The 25,762-nt window shown below is 38.6% G+C and overlaps 1 protein-coding gene across 2 annotated transcripts in view; it reads left to right on the top strand.

The window, feature by feature from the left end:
• PXYLP1 (2-phosphoxylose phosphatase 1) overlaps positions 1–22,380 on the top strand; it is a 91,738-nt gene extending 69,358 nt beyond the window's left edge. The window contains exons 1-6 of one of the 2 annotated variants that reach the window (XM_063440992.1): positions 1,796–1,871; positions 5,410–5,466; positions 7,076–7,246; positions 12,620–12,746; positions 16,744–16,883; positions 21,204–22,380. In XM_063440992.1, coding sequence (XP_063297062.1) covers positions 5,433–5,466; positions 7,076–7,246; positions 12,620–12,746; positions 16,744–16,883; positions 21,204–22,135 — 1,404 coding nt within the window. In that variant the 5' untranslated portion in view covers positions 1,796–1,871; positions 5,410–5,432 and the 3' untranslated portion in view covers positions 22,136–22,380. Of the gene's footprint in view, positions 1–1,795; positions 1,872–5,409; positions 5,467–7,075; positions 7,247–12,619; positions 12,747–16,743; positions 16,884–21,203 lie in introns of those variants that run through there. The other variant, XM_063440991.1, reaches the window with a different exon arrangement.
• The last annotated feature ends 3,382 nt before the right edge of the window (positions 22,381–25,762 follow it).

The following is a 25,762-nucleotide window of genomic DNA, read 5'->3' as shown; positions in this document are numbered from 1 at the left end:
GATTGTTCCCATTGCTGACGGATCTATTAGCAAGTGCATCCGGTCATCTTGGCTGTCAGGCCCCGCCCCTATTGAACATTTTTCAAAAAAAAATTTAAACAAAGACCATGAGTAAGGAAAGGGTACAGAATAAAAAGGAGAAACCTTTCCCCATCCGCTATAAAAGAAATACACTTGAAAAATAGAACATTGCAAAGCATTTATCAAGGGTTTTAAATTCAGCTGGACCACAGTCTGGGTTGGATTTTTACAACATGGGGTTTAACGTGTTTAACCCCTTAAGGACCAAACTTCTGGAATAAAAGGGAATCATGACATGTCACACATGTCATGTGTCCTTAAGGGGTTAAACGTGTTATCATGAGAAAAGCTGTGCAATTGTGACTCATTTTATATCTATGTGTAAAATGATTCCCAGCAGAAACACATTCCTCTGCAGCAACTACAGCAAAATAGTAAAATGATCTAATTATTATTAGTTAATTTCTTACATATTATGTTAAAAAATAGGGGCAAAAGTTTTTCCTCATCCTATATTTTGCGTTTTCTGCACATATTGTACAGGCAAGTGAATAAATAGCTCATACTTGGAATCAGATATTGCCCTATAATTGTGGCATAACTCTCAATGTCTCTCATCTAAAATGAATCAAATGGAACACAAACTATTTTATTTGTCTGTTTTAAAGACTATCAAAATTTAGATTAAAAAAAACAGTATCAAAGCACTGTCCTGTTAGAAACTTGAGTGGACAAGGGAGATTTCTTCCCTTTTTGACCTAATACCCATCAGTCGGGGGCGGATGGGGACTGACGAGTCGTATTGTTTAGGTTGGATAGTATTTAAGGACACAAACTAGCTGAACACACATTACCAGCAGACACTAGCCGACTAATACCACCAATGAGTCACACGCACAACCGAATATTTAAGCCCTTTGTCCTATTGCACACACATACTCCGCTAATGATACAGGCAAACCGAACAACACTCTACTGATGGTTGCCCTGCTATGTACAACAAGGTTTTTAAACTGCCACCTCCAAGGCAGAAACTCAGAGCACAGTCGGACCGCAATAACCAGACCAGAACCCCACTGACTACCTACAATGAGTTGAGGGTGTTTCAGTAACACTGTTTGTATACGGTTTCTTCTTATTACTGTAACACTGCAATCCACTTTCAGTTGCAAATTGCGAACTTAGGCATGATTGCATCATTCTTGTATAACTGATTATTAATCAATAATGAAATATAAGTAAAGAATATTAAAAAAGAAAAAAAAAAACACTTACTAAGAAAACTTTGGTCTTCCTAGTTGATGAATGCGACCTTTCTTGTACTGCCCTTTTAATAGTTAAAATTATATAATAAAATAAATTGCTTTATTTCTGCTTTTATTTCTCCCATTCCACTCATGTTTTTTTTTTTTCTCTCATTCTCCCTGTGTCTTGCTTCACTCTCTCGTTACTTGGCTCCGCACACGTTAGGAAAAGGCTTAAGATCTGGTGAAAAAAAATATTATAGCATTTTAGGAATCATTTTGACCAATATGACTGGGAAGTCTTGGGCAAAAGCCTTTTGTTCCACACTTTTGCTATTTAATATCATTTTTTTTTTAACTGTTTTTTTCCCCCCTCTATAATGTTTTACATGTATGTTCTGCCACAAGCACTATGTTTCTGAAAGTGTTCACATTTTTTTTTCTCTGCTCCTATGAAAACACAATACAAAAATATATATATTTTTTTTAATGCCACGAAAAAACATTGGTAATGGCAAAAAGATTGTTAAACAAAAACTAAATGGATTCTTCTGCAATAATAACAACTTTCTAACACGACCCCTGAGAGTAGCTGTGTGATTACAGGTAAGACTAGCAAATATAGAAAAACATATAGAAAGCTAATGTTGGTTCCTTAGTGGAAAAGACTCCCTTGTTCTCTTTATGGTCAGTGCCTGTCTGCTTTCTTTAAACAAGGAACTGAATAAACGGTTAGGTATGCTGTACTCTGAAAAGAGGGTTTGTCTCAGAAGGGTACCACGTCTTAAAGCGGCACTGTGCCAACGAATATATGTGTTCAGAATGCTTGAACTAGCCATTTCCATTTACATAGTGAACAGCAGCTGGAAGATTTTAGCTCCTTATCGGGATCATGCTCCTCGTCCTTTTTATTATAGGTACTTTCTTATTTTTCTTTCTCTATTTGCGTTAATTTGCCAGGTAGTATTTTAAGAATAATCAGATTTCAAAGACTTGCTTTGTGTATAAGTTTATTGTGGAAGTGAAGTTCTAATCAAGATAAATGTAGGTGCTTGTAATTGTATATTCTAATATTAACCTGACTCTTTCTATGAAGTTTTAGATGTATAGATATAGGTATTTGCTAATCAATTGAATATGTTGCACCTTTAGACTACCGTTCATTAATATTTAGCTCCTGTGATGGCAAACTCTACTGTTGTGTCCAAACATTTAAAACGCCTAATTTCTGCCGTAATTTTATCATTAACCACAAGGTTATTTGTATAAAAACGGCAATATAGGAGTTTTTAAATAAATAGCATTTTCTTTTTAATAAAAAGCAAAGCACCAGCCTATATGTAATCCCAGATGCATAAATTTATATTATTCAGAATGTATGTTGTGGTTTGCTCCGCTTGGAAAGAATTCAGGGTTAGGAATTAAAGAGTGTTTTCAGAATTAACATTTTCCTTAATGCAGTAGCTACCACCCAAAGAGAAAATATAAATTACAATTTAATCATCAATTTGAATTTTCCATTTTTTCTGAGGTTTTATGTAATGGTTTATTAACTAAATCGTATAGATTGGTAAAATGAAAACCAATGCAATCTTTAGGTCAGAGTAGCTGATTTGGAAATGTCTCAATATGTTCATATGCATTTAGGGAGCCAGAGTAATGCCCAAGGGGTTTGTGCTTGTGAGTTGCTAATTTTTTTCCCTGCAAGAAATTTCTTGTAAAACTACATATTTGCAAAGCTTTTTCCACATATGAAAAAAACAACTTCATTCTGTTTTAAACTGTTTAAGAAATGATTTAACTTTTTATTTTAAAATATAAATTATGACAAGTAAATAAAATACTTTAGAGTGTTTTCACTGTCCATTTGGAAATAAATGGGAATGATGTGGTTTTTCATAAATCTGTATGAAGTTTCTTCTCTTGTTGGAAGAGGGAGACAAAGGGTTGAAACTAAGGTGCCAATGTGTCCACACCCCATATTTTTTAAAAGAAAAAAAAATCTAAATGATTCTTGTATGATGTTCTATCAGACAAATTTTTGCCCTTCAGTTGTCTGGAATGTACACCTTAAATTTTATTCAGCAGAATTTCAATACCATCCACAGCCATGGCTATGGTGTGCAGACAGTGTCTATGTCTGTTAAACGACCACCATCCTTAGGTTGCCAAAAAAATCCTCCAGATAAATAGCAGGAATATTAGGATTGGTCAAATCAACAGTTTGGTACATTCTGAGAAAAAAAGAACACACTGGTGATCTCCGCAAAACAAAAACACCTGGACGTCCGTGGACAACAACATGGAAAACAACAGTGGTAGATGTTCGTAGAATCCTTTCCATGGTGAAGAAAACTCCTTCACAATATCTAGCCAAGTGAAGAACACTATCCAGGAGGTAAGCATATCATTATTCAAGTTTACCATAAGGAGAAGATTTCACAACAGCAAATACAGAGGGTTCACCACAAGGTGAAATCCATTCTTGTGCCTCAAGAATAGAAAGGCTAGATTAGACTTTGCCGAAAAACTTCTTAAAAAAAAAGCCAGCAAAGTTCTGGAACAGGATTCTTTGGACAGATGAAGCGAAGATCAACCTGTACCAGAATGATGGGAAGAAAAAAGTATAGAAAAGGCTTGGAATTGCTCATAATGATTCAAAACATACCCACATCATCTGTAAAGCACGGTGAAGGCAGTGTGATGGCATAAGCATGCATGGCTTCCAATGGCTCTTGGTCACTAGTGTTTATTGATGATGTGACTAAAGACAGATACAGCTGGATACATTTTGAAGTGTAGAATTCATATTCAGCAGAGTTTATTGGACGACGCTTCACTTTACAAATGGACCTAAAATATGCTGTGACAGCAACCCAGAAGTTTTTTATGGCAAAGATGTGTCAATCACCTGATCTCGAGCAAGCATTTCACTTCCTGAAGACAAAACTTAAAGCAACACTGTAGGGTCAGGAAAACAAAAATGCATTAATAACCCTATAGTATTGAAACCACTATCTAGCTTCCCTACCCCCTTAAATCTAGCAAAATCTTACATTTATTCCAGTCTGCTGCTGCTGCTGGCTCTGCCCCTGACCTGCCTGCTTGGTTGACATCATCAGAAGTGATTCTCTTAGCCAATCACAATGCATTGAATTGGCTGACTTTGTCAAGAAGGTAGATCAGGGGCAGAGCCAGCACAAGCCAAACACAGCCCTGGCCAATCAGCATCTCCTCATAGAAATGCATTGAATCAATGCATCTCTATGAGGAACGTTTAGTGTTTCCAAGCAGTGGGTGGAGACACTGAATGTAAGTGCTTCACAGTGTGCAGCACTGCTCCAGGAAGCACCTCTAGTAGCCATCTGAGTATTAGCCAGTGAAGGTATCCCTAGACTGTAATGTAAACACTGCATTTTCTCTAAAAAAAACATTGTTTATTGCATGAGAATGATTATACTCACCAGAATAAATACAATAAGTTGTAGTTATTTTGGTGACTATAGTGTCCCTTTAAGGCAAAAAGACCCACAAACAAACAAAAACTGAAGACAGCTGCAGTAAAGGCCTGGCAAAGCATCACAAAGGAAGAATCCCAGCGTTTGGTGATTTCCATATATTACAGACTTCGAGCAGTCATTGTCTGCAAATGATTCTCGACAAAGTATTAAATATTTCACTTATGATTTGGTTAATTTACCCAATTGCATTTGAACCTCTGAAATGACAGGACTGTGTATAAAAATAGTTACAAATCCTAAACATTTCATATTATATTTTTGTTCAACCTCTTGAATTAAAGCTCAAAGTCTGCTCTTCAATTCATCTCAGTTGGTTCATTTCAAACCCATTGTTGTGGCGTGCAGAGCCAAAATTATGAAAATTGTGTCCGTGTCCAAATATTTCCAGACCTAAATGTATATTGGTTATTGATTTGTGATTATATATACACTTTTAGAAGGTGAACTTTAGCACAGTTTATGGAATATTTAGATGATGATCATTTCAGTATCTTTTTAAAAGTGACAATCCTGCATATTTCTTTAAACGTATATTTTTAAATGTGTAACGTTCTCAGCTGTTTTTTCTGTGCACCTATTTTCTTTTCTTTTAATATTTTTTTTTTATCTTTTTATTTCTACAGTCTCCAGATGGTTGCCTGTTAGCATGCAGCTTAAAACAGGAACACATATACATCCAGGTACAATAACTCATCATTATTATTATTATTATATCTTTTCTTAAATATCGTAGTGCCCAGAGTTTGAAAAATCCATTTAAATTGGTTAATTCTTTTTTATACATAGGAACAACAAGTAATTTTGTGGTATTACCCATATCAGAAACACTACATAGATTCCTTAGCATTTTTAGAAACGAAAATAATATGTGTACTTTAATTATAGTTATTAAAGTATGTATCTGCCTTTACTTATTCAGTTCCCAAGCGCTTTTATACCACAAGACACTCCCTTGTACATCATATGATGGTGTAGGGCAGGCTCTTTGAGGATAGAGAAATTGCAGTGTATGCTGCAAAAAAGCAACTTAATTGAACCTTAGAGATCTAAAAAGAAAGACATATGGAACAGATGGGACTGGTTTATTTTAAGAAACTGTATTTCATTTAAATATTTTACATACAGACCAACCGTGTACCCGTTAAATGTTAATAATAATAATGTTTTTAAAGTGTACGCACAAGTTTGTTTTACATTAATCTTCAAATGGACATTACAAATTATAGATACAGTTCAAACAGTACATCAAGAAATAAACACGGATAATGAAACAACACTGTTTTTGTGTAATATTTAATAATACTGTTCTGTACAGGGTATTTATTTTTATACTGTTGGTCTGTACATCTTGATGTTTTACTGTAAATGGTCCTCTGTGTACTTTTTTAGTTTGTGGCTGTGTGTGGTCTCAGAGGCTTACCTAGATTCAAACCATTGGGAGATATGTAATTAGGACGAATGGGAAGGCATTCAAGCTTGCCAGGCTGACAGACAGCCTCTCGACTGGCCCTCTACATGCAGGGCAATGGAAAGAGCGCTGCTGAAGCACTCTCTGCATGGTCCTTGTGCACAGCTAAAGCATATCGTTAGTAATGCACCTCGACAGTTTGGTGGTGTCCCCAGATGTGGGACACCAGGGAACTAAATCTGGACAATCAAACAAGATCCTGAAATCAGGTCTGTCCTGCCGAAAGTGGGACAGTTGGGAGTCCTGTAGAATGCATGGCACCCAGGATGGAATTGTATGTTGGCACACCCCGAATCCCCCAGCGCTGCCCTGAACTGTACATTTTTGTCACACCACTTACCCTCTCACCCCTTGTATATATCTCATGACTTTCCCTGTTTCTCTCTCTCTCTCTCTTCCGCCTACCCACTTGTGTATCTCTTAAACCCTCTTTACCCCTTTGGTGTCTTATCCTACCTTTTGTATGTCTTACATTCTTTTTATGCCTTTCTTACCCCTTGTTTTGTGTGTCTTATTCCCTTTGTCTTTTTTGTCTGTTAATATCCCCATGTGTCACCTAACAGTCCCATGTGTGTCTCTTCTCCTGGATCCCTCCTGGATCTGTTAAGCTCCACTTGTACATTATATAATGTAGAAAATTATACATTCCACTGTTCCCATTTTTGATGATAACTTCTAAATCAACACAACATTATGATTGATGTTGACAAATGCATACTATCACTTGTACGAGTGTAATCTGGTCAACGTTTACCAAAAATAAAATCAGTTTCCTGCATGTTCTGAATGTTTAATCACGTGATATTTATTTTTATTTTAAGAGTTTGCAGTGCACCTAATTGCAGGTGCCCAAGGCAGAGAAGATGATTTAAACGCTAAAAATCGTAAAAGGATCATGCCTAATCCCTTGACGGAACCTCCTGCAATAGATCCTCTCTATGAAGCAAGCCTCTACTGTAATACCCCTGGAATAACAGAGAGAAGCATGGAAGGTATTGTATTCCCAAACATGTATACATAAACTAGATCGATAATAAATTCAAAAAGATAAAATGAAGAGGGAAAAAATATCTTTAAAACAACACTGCAGTCCCAGATAAAGGTGTACCGATAATAAATACCGTAAGTTGCATGAAGAATGGGTCTTACTAGCGGTATTGTACTATCTCATGGAGCCTATTCTGTCTTTAAGCTGTATTGATTAAACATAAGAAGAAAGTGAGCTTCAAGTGATCTGAGCTTTTTAGTAAAATCCTTCATTCTATGTAATGTGATTCTGTGCCCACAGGCTCATACCTGACAGTCAAAAATGCATCCTGTCTCTCCTACCATATAAGTTTTATTCTTAAGTAATTTGTATCATATTCATGGAGTTCTTAAACCTATCTATACAGCACCGGCAAGTTCTAGAAAGAGCAGCAACAAACGTCCAGGTACACTTTGATCATGATCAAGTGAGGTTTACACTTGGTTGTTTTTGCTTGCTTTCTTGACTTAAGGCAGAGCAGGATTAACCAGAAGGCGATCCTAGGCGGCCGCATTAACCATCCGTATATGAAGAATTAAGGGGGCACAAACTGGTAACCTGCCTAGGACCCCTAGTAATCCTTCTCTGATCTATGGAGATGCCTCACTTTGTTTTGAATATTTGTATTGTTTTCACAATATAAACGCATATATCAAACTGATTTGTGGTAAAGCAAGTAGTTGCCCGCGTGGGGGCATAAGCATCAGTAAATAAAGGTGCAAAAATGTTGTCGCTTACGCAGAAGCGGATTTAACATTGCCTGTATAACATAACATATTGGTTCATATTGTCAACTGATCTATGTAGGCTGAAGCTAACGATGCGGTCCTGGTAAAAGGGTATGCATACTACCACATTGTTTAACAGGCTGCGCTCAGTATAGTTAACTGTGTAAAGCGGAAGACTGTGAAGTGAGAACTTTAACGCTTTTGTGGCTGAAGCGGTGCATTTGTCTGGCATTGTGATGCTGTAGTGCATCATAGCTATCAGCATTATGTTAATGTCTTATTATTTGCATGATAGGCATGCTATGGATTAGGTGTACAAATATTAAAAATAATGACTTTCAAACTTTTAGCACAGGGAGTACATTTGTTGTTAAGCTGCTGTGCAAGAATATGTAATGGAGCTATCTGGTCATCCCAGTGGGGCAATGTGACCGAACAACATGGTTGTTTTTATACTTAAGTAATAAACGTAAATACATCAATTTCGGCATGGGCTGCGGTTCGCCATTCTCAACAGCTGAATACCCATTCCGTGTGTGCATGCTGCGTGGGTTAAAGCCTTATATTGCTATAATGCATTAAGTAAAGAAAAGCATAGTCATGTCAGTATAAACCATAAATACATCAACTTCCGCCTGGGCAATGGCATGCTATGCTCAACTTCTGGGTAACTGTTCTGTGTGTGTTTGCTGCAGAAGTTAGGACCGTATAATTATATGTAAATGCTAATGAAGCGGCTACATTAAAAGGTTAATGTGTGGGCAATTGATAGGGTACTGTGGTCCCTTCAGGAGCCTGTTAGCTTTTCAAATAGTTAGTAGACATATATGCAGATTTGTGCTTTGAGCGACTTCGCCTACTGACAATGAGTGATCTTGAGATGTGCATAACCTAGACGCTAGTAATAATCTAATTTATGAATGCGGAAAGAATAAGAGACAGTGCTAAAAAAAAAATCTATATGAGCTTGGCAGGTAGTAACTTGTATGGCGGGTGTATGGCAGTCTAGTGGAGGCCTCACATGTCTCCGCTGCGATACAGTCCTTGGGTCCCCGAGCCTCCGCCCGTTCTCCCCACACCAGCCCCCCCCAACCGCTGGGCCCTCTGTGGTGCCGTGGGTACTCAGGGCCAGAGAGTGTCCACTAGACCCCACCACAAAGTCCGTGGCCCTCCCGGCCCCTGCACCTCCCCAGCATCACTTTGTGCCCTATAGAGCGAGCACCCCCATGTCTCTCCCACTGCCGGCCTCACTCTTAAAGCTGGTACACAGTCCCCGCGGCCACCGGTCCGCCGGTAGGTCCGCGCACTCCCGCCTCACAGGGCTCACAGCATCGGGGACATTGGTCTCCGGGGACCTCCCTACCCAGAGATGGGGTACTCACTGCTCCGGTCGGCAGGTGGGCAGTGCGGAGATTCAGCGCTCGGTACCGTTTGGGCCTGCTCGAGCTGTCCATGCCGGTCCTCCTTGGTAAAGTCTGCTGAGACCCACCGGGCGTGTTGAGTTATGGTAGGGCGACTCTGGGTAAATGCTGGTGCGTTTCCTCGAGTCAGTGCCTGATCCGCCATCTTTTGGGAAGGCTATCTTCCCGCTTTTAGTGGGTAGTTTTTTAGGCTGCCTCTGCCTGTTCAGGAGCAGGATGTCTCCCCTTGGAAGTTCTGCTTCCCCTCCGTGTCTGAGCCGACGTCTGCTGGCTTGCTGTGTGTCATACAGCTTCTGCCAGTGTAGGCTTTCAGCGCATGGCCTGCGTGGGGACTCCCGGCGCGGTATGGGCCTCCGCCATGTGGCCGGGATAACCCCCACCGGTCCAAAGGGGGGGGAGCGGGGCCGCGCCCCGGGCCGAGGGTCAACTCACTGTGTAATGCTGCAGTCGCGACGGTCTCCCGCTCGGGTGTCTCTAAGTAGAGCTTCTCTGCGGGGCCATGCCGCGTGTAGTGGCTGTCAGCAGTGGCTGTCAGCTCTCAGTTGTGCGGCCATGTGTAGACTGTGCATGGCCACCTCCGCTTGCCCGGCCGGTGTTGAGCTTCTTGCCGGCAACGGGACGGAGCTGGGGCCGGTTTCCGTTGAGTAGTGTCGAGGTTTGTATAATTGGGCTGGCTGGGACTGTTTTTTGTGCCTCTTTTTGGGGGTTTATCGCTGGAGCCCATGCGGTTGGCGTCCAGTCGGCCCGGTGGCCCAGCCCCGCCCCTCGAGATGCCTCACTTTGTTCAACGTACTGTAGTGACTCCACTTCTGGGTTTACTCGTCGTATTGGATTCTTAATCTAACTTGAAAGGTTTATTGAATGCGTCCCTTGATACATGTGTCTACCTCCTGGATTATCCACAGCATTGGGATTTCTATTGAACTACACCTTTCCTGTCCTCACAACAAGTACACACATTTTTTAAAATATTGTGTTCATCACTTACTTACACTGTAAAATAAAAAGTCACCAAGAGCTTGCTTATGCATTTCACACTACACAGTGCTTAATCACAAGCTTTCTCAAAGAGACCGCTTGTTCTGAGTAACATGGTGCGATCTCAGAAGAATAGCTTTAATCAATCTAAACATTGTTTGTTTTTCTGAAAATATGTATTTCTGTAATATATTTTTGTAAAAAAATATTTTTTTTTTCTCCTTTATTTAAACATGGCTACCATATCATGCTTGTTTTAACTTGCATTTAATTAGACTACCATATTTTTCTTTTTCATGTCACAGTAGCCCATTGGGCTTTGCCATCCACAGCTATCTAGATGATGTTCTGGTGCCTCTGTATGTTGCTTGTAAATAACCTTATGCCTACACTCTACTAATATCACCACGAGTACATAGCCTGTATCAATTGCAATTTCGACGTAGGATGTTATTGTATAAAGTATATTAACAACTTTCATGAACTAATGTTTACAATAACCAGAGTAACAACCATTTTCTCTAGATTATGTATCCCCTTCTATTCCCTGAGCTTGACTTCCCTGCACCAGAAGTGATTTCTGTTTAATAATAGTGTAACCTTACTTATTTGATTTCTCATGATCCCCCTCCTTTTTTCATCTGAAATCTTTGCCTTTACCGTGTACGTTGCATTGTGTGGAATACTGACTCAGCCAACATATGCCCTGCCTTTCCCTATGTTTCTCCATCTTGACCTTCACTTGTCCATAATATTTCTACTACCTCTGCTCTATTGTCATGTTTTCTCCTTTAAATTAAAGTATTTTTGTCTTCTTAGAACTTCTTGCTTTTAAGATAGGAAATAAAACACAAAAACTAAACTGTACATACTGAATTTACTGTACATACTGAATTTATGATCTACTGTCTACTTGTCTTGCAAGCACGATACATAGAACATTGAACAATAGCTTTTAAAATGGGTCAATGCCACTTTTCAGAGATCTGAAAATCTATACATATCTATTTTGCTATCCTTTCGGTTTTTTTCAGATTCCACAATTATCAAGGCAATAGTCTAAAATAAATAGAACACCATACAATAGATACTCTGCAAAGTCGGTTTTAATAAACCAACCAGGGATAATCCGCTATCTCTCTTAGATATGATTAATTGTACAGAACCCTTAGTTTCTCAAGAGATCAGCTTTTACAACGTGTAAAGGATGAGAAGTATTATAAACTAGAATGGCTATTTTCAGTTCAAAAGAATCTATGTATAGTCTTCACAAAGGAAAGTCTGCTATCCAGGATTGGAGTATGTTGTCTATTCATGTAGCTATGCTAATACCTGGAATGATAGATGCTTGCTACTCAGTAAAACCTAAATAGTGTAAGTGTAACGGATGTCTTGCATATTTGCTATTCAGATTCCCCAAACTTGCCTGAGTTAAACTGAGGAGCTCAGCTCAATGAAGTCTTGCCAAGTGGCACTGTCATGGGTAATAGTCAATGGAACATCATATAGCTCTTAAAAAAGTACGAATAACTGGTGCTAATTATTTTATATTTACAGACTTTATTTTATAACGCATAAATTAAAGGATTTCACTGCCATAGGTTACCACGAATCCACTGCAACCACCAAGACGTTATGTGAGGAACTTTAGTTACTCGCTAAAGCAGCACTGTTACTTTGCCGAAAATTGTATTTTATAAAGATAAAACATTGCAACTCCAACTATCTTTTTACACTGTAATAGAAAGCATATTTTGTTAATGTTCTGTGTTTCGTTTCAGTTTTATTTACTTTTTTTTTTACTATTCTTTTATTATCTATATAGTTGTGTACAAGGGAATCCCTTTTGACCCCAACTGGTGCAACTGATCTCTTTCACCTATTTGTCTGTCACTCCCATAATTTTCGCATATGACAAGAATGTAAATGTATTTATGAAATACTCCTATTGACTGTGTTAGAAGTTCCTTGAAATTCCAGCGAGGTCAAACATATACTGAGATAAAGTAGGGACTACCTTGTCTTAGTATATTCCCTATGCTTGACAAAAGGCAGAGCTACAACCATCTTGTTTTGTCATTTCCCTCAGCCGTCACTAATGAAGGCTTTGGTTTGTAGAAAACAGGTTTGATGGCCGACTGTATCGTTTTTACCTAGATCGGTCATTTTTTTTTTGTTCTCTTAATCAGATCTATCTTCTCCCACATTTAGGTCATGCACCTCACAACATGAAATTACTGTCCGTCCAGGTGTTAATCCGACATGGAGACCGCTACCCTTTATATGCCATTCCTAAAACTAAAAGACCCGACATTGATTGTGTCCTGGAGCCAAGCAGGTACACTCTTTCATTGTAGTTTATTTTATATTATTTTAGTTGAAATATTGAAACCGATGCCTATACTATAAATATCGTGTGATGTGATTTAAATCCATTTATCATACATATTGCTGAATAAATGGCCTCATTGAATTCAACCACCAAATTATGCTGGTAAAGACTTTTAGTTTTTTTTTATTATTTGCTCCCATCCCGGCAACGCGAGTAAAATGAAACTTGCTTGTCAGATTGCTGGGAATGGTTGGCTTACAAGAGAAGTAACAATGGTATGCTCACCTATTGTCTTTAATAATCTTCACACATAAAGTCAAGTCATGTCAACCCGCTTTTATTTTATTTTTTTAGCACTGGTAGGGGTTAGGGACACTAGGTTCCCCCCTTCTCCATTTATTATGCCTATGTGAGGGGCTTGGGTGGGCACCAGGTACCCCATTGTTAATAGACCCAATCAGCACCACGCATGCAGCACCTGTTTATTTATTTTTTTAATATTCTTTATTTTACACTCAATAGAACATTTGGGCGTGCCCAAAAGTCAACATGAATACAATTCTCGAAAACATAATGCATGTCAACCCCGCAACGACAGCACAGGAATCATGTCCCCCTCAAGGAGGGATCCTCTCTAAATCGGGACATATCCCCCAAGAAAACGGCCCTGTCAGTCTCCGTTTGAGCCCACTAAACTGTTGTCCCATGGTTCCCAAATTTTTTGAAACGTTGCTATTGTCCTTCTTACCCTCGCTGTCAAGTCGTCCATGATTCTACATTCTCTGATCCTAGATATTACCCCTGAGAATTCTGGGCCCTCTGCTGAGAACCATGCGGTCGCTATAGCGCGGCCTCCCTGTTTATATGTTGGTAGCCATCGCCCATTTGATGGGTCTGGGGAGAATACTAGATCCCCACCCTGTTTATTATATTAATAGCCCCCACTCGCCACCCATGGGTGGGTACTGGACTAGAAACTATGATGCCCCGCCTCCTCATTTTATTTATTTAAGATTGCCCCCACAGATGCCTCCATAGTTTATTTGAGTAATTAACCTCCCTTATACTAATATGAGGGTATTATTTACCCCCATAGGGTTGTTTTAATTTAATTTTTAATGGTTAACCCAGTTAGTCATTAAAAAAAAAAAAAAAAAGCCAACGCATGTGCTTTCCACATTTTTTTGGCGGTTTTATTTCGAGCAGCCTAAAGCATATTTACCCAGCTGTGTCTGTCCTTTTTCAGGTTAAATAAAGCCCAGGTTAGTTCTGCCATATGTCTTACTTAGCTAGAGTGACCTTAACCCCTTAAGGACACATGACATGTGTGACATGTCATGATTCCCTTTTATTCCAGAAGTTTGGTCTTTAAGAGGTTAACTAACTAGACATCCATCAGGAGAAATGGATTTCTTTCTCAAAGTAACACTTCAAGCACCATAGCAATCTGTGCTGCTGAAGAAGGTTATAGTGAAAGATCTCCCGTCATTGTGTATCTGCACACCCGTTTCTGACTGTTGCAGCTGTAAGTCCATCCTTTCACATCACAGAAGAAAGTTTATGTTTCCCCTGTCAACTGAAGTATGTGCACAACGTTTGTTCACATGCTTCCTCCATATCTCCTAAGACTGGGAAGTGTAAGGCTGTGTTCGGTGAGGATAAGATTGAAATGGAAACCTGCTATAGATGCAATTCACTACATTTGTATAACTTGCAGCTGTAAAAGAGGCCTATAATCCGAGTGCACACATTCCTGGATGACAGGCAACAAACCAGATCTGCACATCTGCGGAATAATACTGTCTGACTCTGTACAGATATACTCTAACATACCTGTGGCTGCAATAGGCTATTTGTAACGGCATCCCCAGGCATAAAAGGGGTTAACAGCCGTTTAGGGGATATTCCCCTTCCAGATACACAGGCAGCTACCAAAGACACCAATCCGCCGAACAGGAAACCATATGAATGCTCTCAAACATGCGAATGCTGTAAACAGCCGAATAGGAAAAACCATACGAATAGGTTTACACTCCTAGCAGTCGAACTGGAACAGCATACAATAAATCCCCCCCAAGAACGAGACAAGGCTCTGTTTTGAGGGTCAAGCAGGAACAGCCAGAGCTGTGGGTTTATTGTTCTTATATACACATTAGTACCACCCACAGGGTTTTGGAAAACAACCAATAAACACGTACAATACACTCAGACACTCCCACACAAAATCCTCCCCTCTGCCTGTGATACAATTACCTTACACAATGGGTTATGTAATTATCACAGGCAGAGAAATACAGTTTTTCCTCATTATTCATAACTTTAAAAGTATGCATCACATTCACATAACCACACACATACAGTTCAATTGCCATGGAGCCAAAGTCTTTTATTACACGAATAGGCTCCATGGCATAGCTATCTGGGTTAAATGAGTTCATTCAGTAAATCCGAGAATCTACCGAACGCCAGAGCAGAAATACATGAACAGACTTTTCTGCATTGGAAAATAAAATATTTAAATGCCGGTCCATAGTCAAAAGGCAGCAGGCAGGCAACCGGGCTCCTCCAATGCATAGTGGTGAGATTGGTCTCGTCACACTATTCAAAACAGGTTCTTCAGCTAAACTGAAATGAAGAAAGAAAGAAACCCAGTTAGATTTCATATTGACCCAAAATTGATACTATTCCACCAGATCTAGAGAGAAATAAATAAAGAACATCCACTCAGCACTCGGTTCTGCTGAAAATAGTAAATCATTAATAGATAGTCCAGCTCAACGTCAGATCAAAGGTGTTCCTTTATTTTATACCCACTACGAACAGTTAAGGTTTTAACCTAGTACAAGATTTTCATCAGTATTGGATCTAGGACAATTGGCAGATTTGGCAACTTTACAGCTATATGTGAAGTAGCTGGAGCCACTGTCCCATCTATAATTCATTTCACAAAACTGTGAACAAAGTTCAAAGTAAGCTGAAGGCATATCCGGCGCAGCTGTTAACGCGTCCAAGGCTGGGCAGATTTGGACAGACCTATTAAAAGTGAAACATAATTTTTATTTTAGCCTCTAAAACAGTTTGACAAAATACAAGGCGCAGTGGACGTGTAGAACGTTTTAGTGCTTATAGTGTCGCTTTAATGCAAAAACACATGCTGAGAAATGCTTTTATTTTCAAAATGTGTGAGTCATTTTTCTTGAATGATGTTTTGAAGAAGCAAATATAAATCACACAATGTAATTCACCCTGGATTAACGGACTGTACTAATGCAAGAATTACTGGGGTTTTTTTTTTTGCATTGATACCACCTTTCAGTATTCGAGCAAGAAGGCTAAAAATGGAACAACAGAATCAAAGTCTCCTATGTGTCCCAACTCTTATAGCTCACTTTATAAAAATTCTCATTCTCTTTGAAGTGGTGCCTGGTGTCTGTATGAGCAGCATTTCTCTTTTAAACAGTGCATATATGGAGTTTAACACCTCTCTTGATGGATATTTAACTCCAGCAGAGTCACTGAGGTGTCATCAGCCAGCTTGGAGCAACTGTTTGCGACTGGGTATATCAACGCTATACATTTTTATATGCTCAGAATTGCATTCATTGGCTTAGAGCGGTCAGCTGATCGCTCTCAGCCAATGAATGGAGATGTCCTCGGAATGTGGCTTCTGCAGCTCTGCAGAAGCCAAATGTGACCCATCAGAGGAGAAAGGACCCACGGTGCCTGGTTAGGACCCAGATAAGAGGGCAAATCATTGCAAAAATGTTTGCCCCAATAACGAATAGCTGGAACAGGGTACTACTCGCATCCTAACCAGCCAACTGTAAGTTTATTTTATTTGGAAATTGAATGTATACATCACACAAAACCAACTAACTGAATGTAATAATTGTCAGAGACTTTTAACTTAAAATAATTATATATTGATTTTCTTCATTCCACAATGTGCTGTGTCAAAGTGGCCATTCAAAATGTTATACTAATGTATGCATCTTTACATCAGGAAACCGTCCCATCCACGTTTAACAGATTTTATTAGCCATATGTCAAGAGGAGCAGAAGGACAGATGGACGGTATTCTGAACGGCCTTCCTCGTTTTCCGAGCCATTCATTTTGTGAAATGGGAGAACTTACTCAAACAGGTATGTGGGCTAAAGTCCCCTTAAACCAGGGGTGGACAAATGTAGACTTCTAATGGTTATTGAACCCAGGTGTGGATCCAGAACATAATCTTAACAGGAGCACTGCAAGATATTGTGACAGTGCATTGGATAGAGAAACTGTGATACCCATGCATTGTGTATTCTGTATTACAGAACTCAAAAGCAATACTAACACACAGGCATGTGCATTGTATATGCATGTGTCACAGACCTCCACAGCAATGAGCGGTGTGTTTTACTGCAGTGTCTTTTGGGGGTTTATGTGCTTTGTTATATGCACAAACACAGCACTCATAAGACATAATAACTTGTACACCCCTCACATGCCTCCTATTAATTTTTTTGCTTCTTTTTCGATGTTCATCCCACCTTTTCATTTGACTCTACAATGCCACTCATTCCATGCCTGCCTAATTCCATTTTCCTGCTCCACATTTCCACATTGTAATCACTCTCCCCTCCCCATCGTATTTCACCCTTCCTCTCTTATCCTTGTTCTGGTGTATTGAAATTGCTTGGGTGCTATCTATGCAAGCGAAATAGACAAGTGAAAAACGGACGCACTCGCTAGTATGTTAAAGGTGAAGGAAGGTGTTAAAGTTTATTATGCCATAGGCATTATGTGATACTTTCCGATCACCATTTTCCTTCTACTCTATACATTTGCTAGCAAAACTGCTGGTACGATGTATTGATATAATCTTATGTTCAATCTAATAAGCATTAGTTGTTTGGGACATGACAGGGCCCCTTTAAAATGAAATAGTGTAGTGCTAATATGCATTAGTAGACTTTAGAGCCACATGTTCGCTTTATTAATAGCTCAATAGGTAGGGATTTAAAACTCTGTGTGAAAACAGAATATTTTATTAGGCTGTTAGGATTCGATTTAGGTTATTCTTAACTCGATCAGGACATATGTCAAGTAGCTAGGTTTATATCTGTTCTAAATTAAAATGAGCATATTGCAGTTTCAATCTGGGATTGAGAGTATGCAGAAATTGAAGTGGATCTCAATATAGATATGGCTCTGCAAACCCACCGCTCAGATTAGAAAGGAAAACTGATCACATTCTTCTAAATATATATTCACTGCTTGGAATTCCCTCTCAAACAAGTCTTTAAGGATTTTATATTATTCATAAAAGGAGGATTATCCACTTGGACACAATTAAGTTAGTCCATATGCTGTTTCCTGTCATATTAATCAGATTGAAAATTGGTTTGAAAATGGTAATTCTACAAATCTCTAACTTTTGCAGCGTTGAGAGATGTGTTTTCAAGCAGCTTTGAAAGATTTGAAACTGTTTGTTTTGCGTTAGTGGACTTTTTCTGTGTTTTTTGTATGGTGCACCATCAATTAGTAATGCATGTGTGTGTGTGTAGTGTTTTCATTCTTGTTTTATATGTGAAAATATATACCTGGTGTTGAGCCATGTATTATGGGAAGACAGTACCAGTTCTGTTCTATTCTGTTATATTATATATTCTATGTTTTTTTTGTTTGTTTTTTTACTAATAAAATAGGTTATTGATATTTTGGTTTGATTTTGATCTGCAACAAATGGAGAGCTGTACATTGCTTTTTCTTTATCACTTCAACTAGTATGGAATGCAATTCTCTACCATAGAATTATGCTATGTGCTTCCCCCCATTCTTTTCTTTTATATATGCCTTGATTTCCATTGGATCAGAATATCATTCAAGTTTGAAACACTTTGATATACCCCCAATTAGGGTAGTTGGCTACATTTCCACCATTTTTGTGCTCCACTCTTGAGGTTAAAAGCTTTTGGGGCTCTTTTCCACTTTTTCATATGCATGTTTTTGGTGGGTAAGAGGGATTCCCACTAGAGTGTTGTAGCGTTAATAGCGATAGATTCTCTGTATTCTAAGCACCTTTATCACATATAAATTTGTATATATATCTAACAATTCCTGAGGGACAGGAGGGAACAAAATTAAAGGAGCACTACAGCTCTATGCATTGATTATGGAGCCAGGAGTGCCCAGCACCCCCCCTCCCCCCATTATTTTGAAATGGTTTTACTTGTTACCTGGGTTCTGCTGGATTCCTTTCTTCTCCTCCACTATTATCAATTGAGAACTGGAGGGTCCTATTAAGCAGCAATTTCCATTAGCTCTCCTGATTACTCTCAGCCGATAACTAAACCCTTCATTGCCCAAGTGCACAGTCTCTATGGCACTAATAGAGGAGGTGGAGAGCAGGCTGTAGTGGTTATGGTTCTTTGAGTGTACTTTTAGAAAAATAGAAACCATTCGGCCCATCTAGTCTGCCCAATTTTCTAAATACTTTCATTAGTCCCTGGCCTTGTCTTTTAGTTAGGAAAGCCTTATGCCTATTCCACGCATGCTTAAACTCCTTTACTGTGTTAACCTCTACCACTTCAGCTGGAAGGCTATTCCATGCATCCACTACCCTCTCAGTAAAGTAAAACTTCCGGATATTATTTTTAAACCTTTGTCCCTCTAATTTAAGACTATGTCCTCTTGTTGTGGTAGTTTTTCTTCTTTTAAATATAGTCTCCTCCTTTACTGTGTTGATTCTCTTTATGTATTTAAATGTTTCTATTATATCCCCCCTGTCTCGTCTTTCCTCCAAGCTATACATGTTAAGATCCTTTAACCTTTCCTGGTAAGTTTTATCCTGCAATCCATGAACCAGTTTAGTAGCCCTTCTATGAACTCTCTCTAAGGTATCAATATCCTTCTAAAGATACGGTCTCCAGTACTGCGTACAATACTCCAAGTGAGGTCTCACCAGTGTTCTGTACAATGGCATGAGCACTTCCCTCTTTCTACTGCTAATACCTCTCCCTATACAACCAAGCATTCTGCTAGCATTTCCTGCTGCTCTATTACATTGTCTGCCTACCTTTAAGTCATCAGAAATAATCACCCCTTAATCCCTTTCATCAGATGTTGAGGTTAGGACTCTATCAAATATTCTGTACTCTGCCCTTGGGTTTTTACGTCCAAAATGCATTATCTTGCACTTATCCACATTAAATGTCAGTTGCCACAACTCTGACCATTTTTCTAGTTTACCTAAATCATTAGCCATTTGGCTTATCCCTCCTGGAACATCAACCCTGTTACATATCTTAGTATCATCAGCAAAAAGACATGCCTTACCATCAAAACCTTCTGCAATATCACTAATAAAAATATTAAAGAGAATGGGTCCAAGTACAGAGCCCTGAGGTACCCCACTGGTGACAAGCCCAAGCTTCGAATATACTCCATTTACTACAACCCTCTGTTGCCTGTCACCCAGCCACTGCCTTACCCATTCAACAATATTGGAATCCAAACTTAAAGATTGCAATTTATTGATAAGCCTTCTATGTGCAACAGTGTCAAAAGCCTTACTGAAATCTAGGTAAGCAATGTCTACTGCACCACACTGATCTATTATTTTAGTTACTCAATCAAAAAAATCAATAAGATTAGTTTGGCATGATCTCCCTGAAATAAACCCATGTTGTCTCTGATCTTGAAATCCATGTAAAGAATGAAACAAAAAAAATCACATTGTCTAGAAAACAAGAAGCAATTGCAAGACAAATGATCTTAAACAAAATTTGAATACAGTATCCCATGGGATATAAATAATAATTACCGGTATATGATATCCATGTGTGTATATAGTGTGTATACCTATCTAGCGTGTACATATATTAAATATTAAGAAAAAGAAAGAAAGCCCCATGGCTAGTGGATTTCAGACCATGGATCCCACTCCCCTACTTTCTTAAAAAGGATCCCCAATGTTGTTTGGATGCTGTAGGTTATAGTAACTGTGCCACAGGGGTGATATCTATCATTCACAGTTGCCACCATTGAAATCATGTACTTTATAATTACAAGTTTATCTATAAATTGTGATAGGAAAATTGCTAGCAAATGTATTTATAAAATGTTCCATTTAATTTCCCCCCCTTCTCTCCCGTAGCAGTAGAGACTTGTGAATTTAAGGATTCCATATGCAACTGTGCAAGGCATCCTGGGATTCCTAATGTGTACCCAAGCAGTTATCCTCTGCAAGAGCCATTTAGGGATAGAGTGGCTGTGCATGTTGCTGACAGTCCAATCCCAGCTGTCGCATTACAGAAGGTTTACAGTAGCGAGTAGCTTTTAGACCAGACTAAAGGCATTGGAAGTGAAATTTTAAGCCCTGTGTGTATATCTGTCTGTCGATATAGAGAGATATCTATAAATACAATCTCTGTATGGTTTTGTTCACTGATTATTAAAATATATCATTTATGTTTTAGGTGTTGTACAACATTTGCGTAATGGACAGCTACTAAGGGACATATACATAAAGAAACACAAATTGCTATCAAAGGATTGGACTGCAAAGCAACTCTATTTGGAATCCACTGGAAAAAGCCGAACATTGCAAAGTGGGCTGGCCCTACTCTATAGCTTTTTGCCTGAGTTTGACTGGCGCAAGATTAACTTTAAACACCAATGGAGTACCATATTTTGTTCTGGCCACTGTGACTGCCCAATGAGGAATCACTTTCTCGAAGAGGAGCAGCGTCGCCAATATAGTTTCCGGGTTAAGAACATCAATCTGGAGAAGACTTACATCAGTATGGCAAAGGTAGTGGGTGTACCCACCAGGCAGTTGAGAGCTTCCAACCCTATTGACTCATTACTTTGTCATTTTTGCCACAATGTTAGTTTCCCTTGTACCAAAAATGGTTGCATTGATATTGAGCACTTTAAGGTTATCAAATCTCACCAGATAGAAGATGAAAAAGAGCGACATGAAAAGCAGTTATATGTTAAGTATGCTAAGCTTGCCACTCATCCCCTGTTGAATCAGACTGTCAATAGAATGTATCGAATTGCACAAGGCAAAAAAGAAGACATTTTTACTTTATACTCCGCCCATGATGTGACTCTCTCACCAGTTCTCAGCTCCATGGGTCTCACTGAAGCCAGATTCCCCCGGTTCGCTGCTAGGTTGGTCTTTGAACTGTGGCATAACCCCGAGAAGAAGAAAGAGCATTATGTTCGAATCCTTTACAATGGGGAGGATGTCACTTTTCAGACCTCTTTTTGTCGAGACCATGAAAGGCGTTCCAACCAGCCTCTCTGTCCCCTTGATAAATTTGCCAAATTTGTACAAAAAGAATTGTTTTTAGCTCTTAATAGCACTAGTTATTATGATGCATGTCATCAAAGATCAGTTTAAGGGAAGTCACAGTAGAGCAGGTAGGACTTGCCATATTCAAAACGGTACAGAAGAAATAATATACCACAACAAGTGACTTATTTTTTTGTTTCATTATTGGCACTGTGTAGACAGCACAGAACGCCATGAGACTGGCACATTTTTTCTCGTGTCAGTTGTGTAGATGAATTAATGGTATCGACAAATTGCTGCTCAGAGAGACAGTACAATGTTAAAAAGGAACTCTATTAAGGGATTATCCTTTATAGTGTTTTTTTTTTGTTTGTTTATATATATATATATATATATATATATATATATATATATAAACCTAGTTCGTGTTGAGGGATCAACTAGTGGTTAACTGTATATGTTCTTATTTCTGACTCTAACAGACAATGCAGATTATAGTTCAAAGGTACAATTTATCACCTCCCAGAGACAAGACAGATGTTCTTTACTGGAAGATGCATTTAATGTGTCTGTACACTGGCTAATACTTGTCGAGGGATGGTCACATTGCAATCAAAACTTCATCTCCCTGACGGTCTAGATGAGAGCAGGTCAACTGTACCCTTGGACATCATATGCCTCTCTTCTCTGCTACCTTCTCATACAATCTGGTCTGATACAACTATGTATTCCCTTAGTAGCATATAACACACTGGGAGGAAGACATCCATCAGGAATGTGGTGCCGAAAACCACAGATTTCTAGCTCCCATGCTTCATCACCAAGGAATGACAAGGTTATCTCTCCGTCTCTGCAGTGAGAAAGAGAGGGGTGCAAGGAAGTGGGACAAGGAATCTGAAAAATATTCTCAGAGCCCCCAACACCCTACTTCTCTCATTACTGTTTATGTAGTAGTAATGTGAGCTTGGTGGGGAAAGAATGGTACATCAGAGCTTTACCCGTCAGAAACAACACTGTATACAAAAGTTTAAAATTTGTATAGAACTAGCATCGATAAACCTAAAACAACTTTTATCCTTGGTAATACCAGGCAGCTGGCACTACTCTAGAAAACTATTTGGTGCTCAGAAACATAGCTAATAGTTTGTTGACTTAAGTGTGTTTCATTTTAGATCCACTTTTTTACCATCTACTGTCAATTAAACTTTGTGACAATTAATATCGAGACATTCTATGCCAGCACACTGTTTTGGTACTTCCTGTTTAGAACTGTTCATTGCAGTGAAAAAGGTAAATAACATTACCACTTGCTGTTCTTAAACCATATGCTTCGTATTGTGTGTCATTGAAATATACAATTTATCACAGACATTAACACTGAGATCTAAAAATGAAGAGTATTTTTTATAAACTACCCATTTATTGTTCTGTGTTCACCAGTGAATAGCAATGGGTAGCACGAACCGAACAGACCTTTTCTAATAAACCTTAAAGAAATATGTGACTCAAACATTTTATAATCCGTATAAGCCGTCAAGTCTTCCCACAGTTGTTCTTTTTGGTGTAGGCAGCTATAACCTTCTGATATCTTTATAAAATGAACAACATAAAACATTTAAGAAAGTTCCATCTTGCACTTTGGCCAACCTAGAGAGTTTATCAAACGTATTGCATTTACTGTCAGTTCAAGGTAATTAGTGTAATATTATTGAGTGATTCATACAGTCCACTTTTGTTTGATGTGGACTGCAGTAGGGTCTCTGCTCACTGTTAAATAGACAATTCACTCTACCTGAATTACTTAATGGTTATTCCCTCTCATTGGAGCAGAATGTTTTCATGGACTAAAATTTCCGGCATTGATACCCATGGTTTATTTTTGAAACTAGTTAGAACAACAAAAAATTAAATTCCAAAAGTGTTTGTGTTTTACCTTTGAAGTTTAAACGGGTAGAAGGATAGAATTTGTGTTTGCTAGGATTCAGTCTTAAGAGTTTGCAGAGTCTAGAGTTAGTTATTAGAGTGTCCATTGTTTAGGGTTAGTGGGAGTAAGAGCGTATCTGTTAAGGTGAAGGGATCAGGTCTGGTTCATGTCAGTGGAGCTTCATTTTTATTCTAATAACTTTATCCAAATATATCAGAAATTTGCAACTACCCACAGCCAAAAGCTCACAACAGGAGACCCTACACATGTGGTGAAGATAAATATCATACACATAACCTGTATTTTGTATATTATTTGCCTTTAAAAGATTGCTGCTGGTCAAATGAGTACAAATGAAGGTACGTACTATTTGGAGTGTACTTACTAACTAGGAATTGTGGAGAATTAATAAGTGAAAATAGCCGACCTGGAAGTATTGGTTTAATATGTTTTCAAAATCCATTTTAGCCATAAATTTCCAATTCCCATGTTGATTGTCTACTTTTCCTAGTTTAGTAAATAAGCCTCTTTGTAAATACGTCCGCTGTCTCTTTTCTGGCTACGAGTCTAGGACAATTCTCATAGCTGTGAATTTATATTCTGTGTCTCCATGGGTATTGTAGTAGGATATTATGTGAACCTTTTTGTAACCGTTCTATGTATCGTCAAATACGGTACTTGGCTACTGTATTCTGGACATTGCTTGAACAAAAAAAATATAACATTACAGGACAATGTTTTCTTATGTTTTGACAATTTTTGTTAACTTTTTTATTCTCTGTGTGCACATGTACTGTTTGTATATTTGTTTTACTCGCTAACTGTTTTTCTGCAGTAGGTCTACTTATTCAATCCGCTTCAAGCAGTGCAAATTAGGTATAAGCTACCTGCCCTAACTGGGCATTGTCAGGAGTAGCTGTATGACAGCTTCTGTTCAGGTGTACCGATTGCCCCTTCAGGTGCGAAGAGCTGTATAAATGTATATGACCAGCCTGCATTAACATCATTGCTAACCTGAATAGTGTTTTTTTTTTTTTTCTTTTTTTTTTCTTTTTTTTTATGCAAACCCCTTTAAAGAGAAATCTGATCCCACTAGTTTAAGTGATCTTAGTAGTATATGAAATGTATAGAAAACCTCTGGCACCTCAGATCTAGTGTTGATTTCTTGTTCGTTACATGATCTCTTGTAAAAACGCACTCACATTGCCCAAAGAGATCTGCTTGGCAAGGTAATACGTTATGAGCTATGCTGACAGTGTGTACAGGAAGTTCATTATAGCTTTAAGACACTGTCTATTCTTACTGATTGTGTAACCCTAACTTTACCTGCCCTGCTGAGCAGAGCTCTGTGGACAATGCATGTACATGTTTCTAGGAAATCAACTAACTAGTCTCTGTGATTAGTTAGCTCATCTGAATGTGACACTAGCAACCTACAATTCTCGTCATCTGTAAATAATATTAACATCATTAGCTTAGCTTTACATGCTATTGTCTTATCACAGGGTATATGTCTTTAGGTACACGTAACTGATGTCATTTTGGATGATTTTTACATTCTAATGTACAACACAATATGACTCTTGAATGTGATTCAATTTATATCTGCCATTAAACTCTCTGCCAGCAGAGGGCAGTGTATGCACATTATCGTGCTGCCTATCTCAGTTCATACCCATGCTAAATAATAGGTGTGAGTGGTGTTTGTGGTATGCAGTCACAGTGCTATATAATAATTTAAATAGTTGGTTAATCAGATTTGTGATTCCGAAAGGTTCCTCTTCTCAGGGATGGATCGAGTTGCAAATGAC

Source organism: Pelobates fuscus, chromosome 2 (genome assembly GCF_036172605.1).
Source record: "Pelobates fuscus isolate aPelFus1 chromosome 2, aPelFus1.pri, whole genome shotgun sequence".
Taxonomy (NCBI): domain Eukaryota; kingdom Metazoa; phylum Chordata; class Amphibia; order Anura; family Pelobatidae; genus Pelobates; species Pelobates fuscus.
The sequence above is the reverse complement of the archived record's forward strand: the minus strand, read 5'-3'. Positions and strand labels throughout refer to the sequence as shown.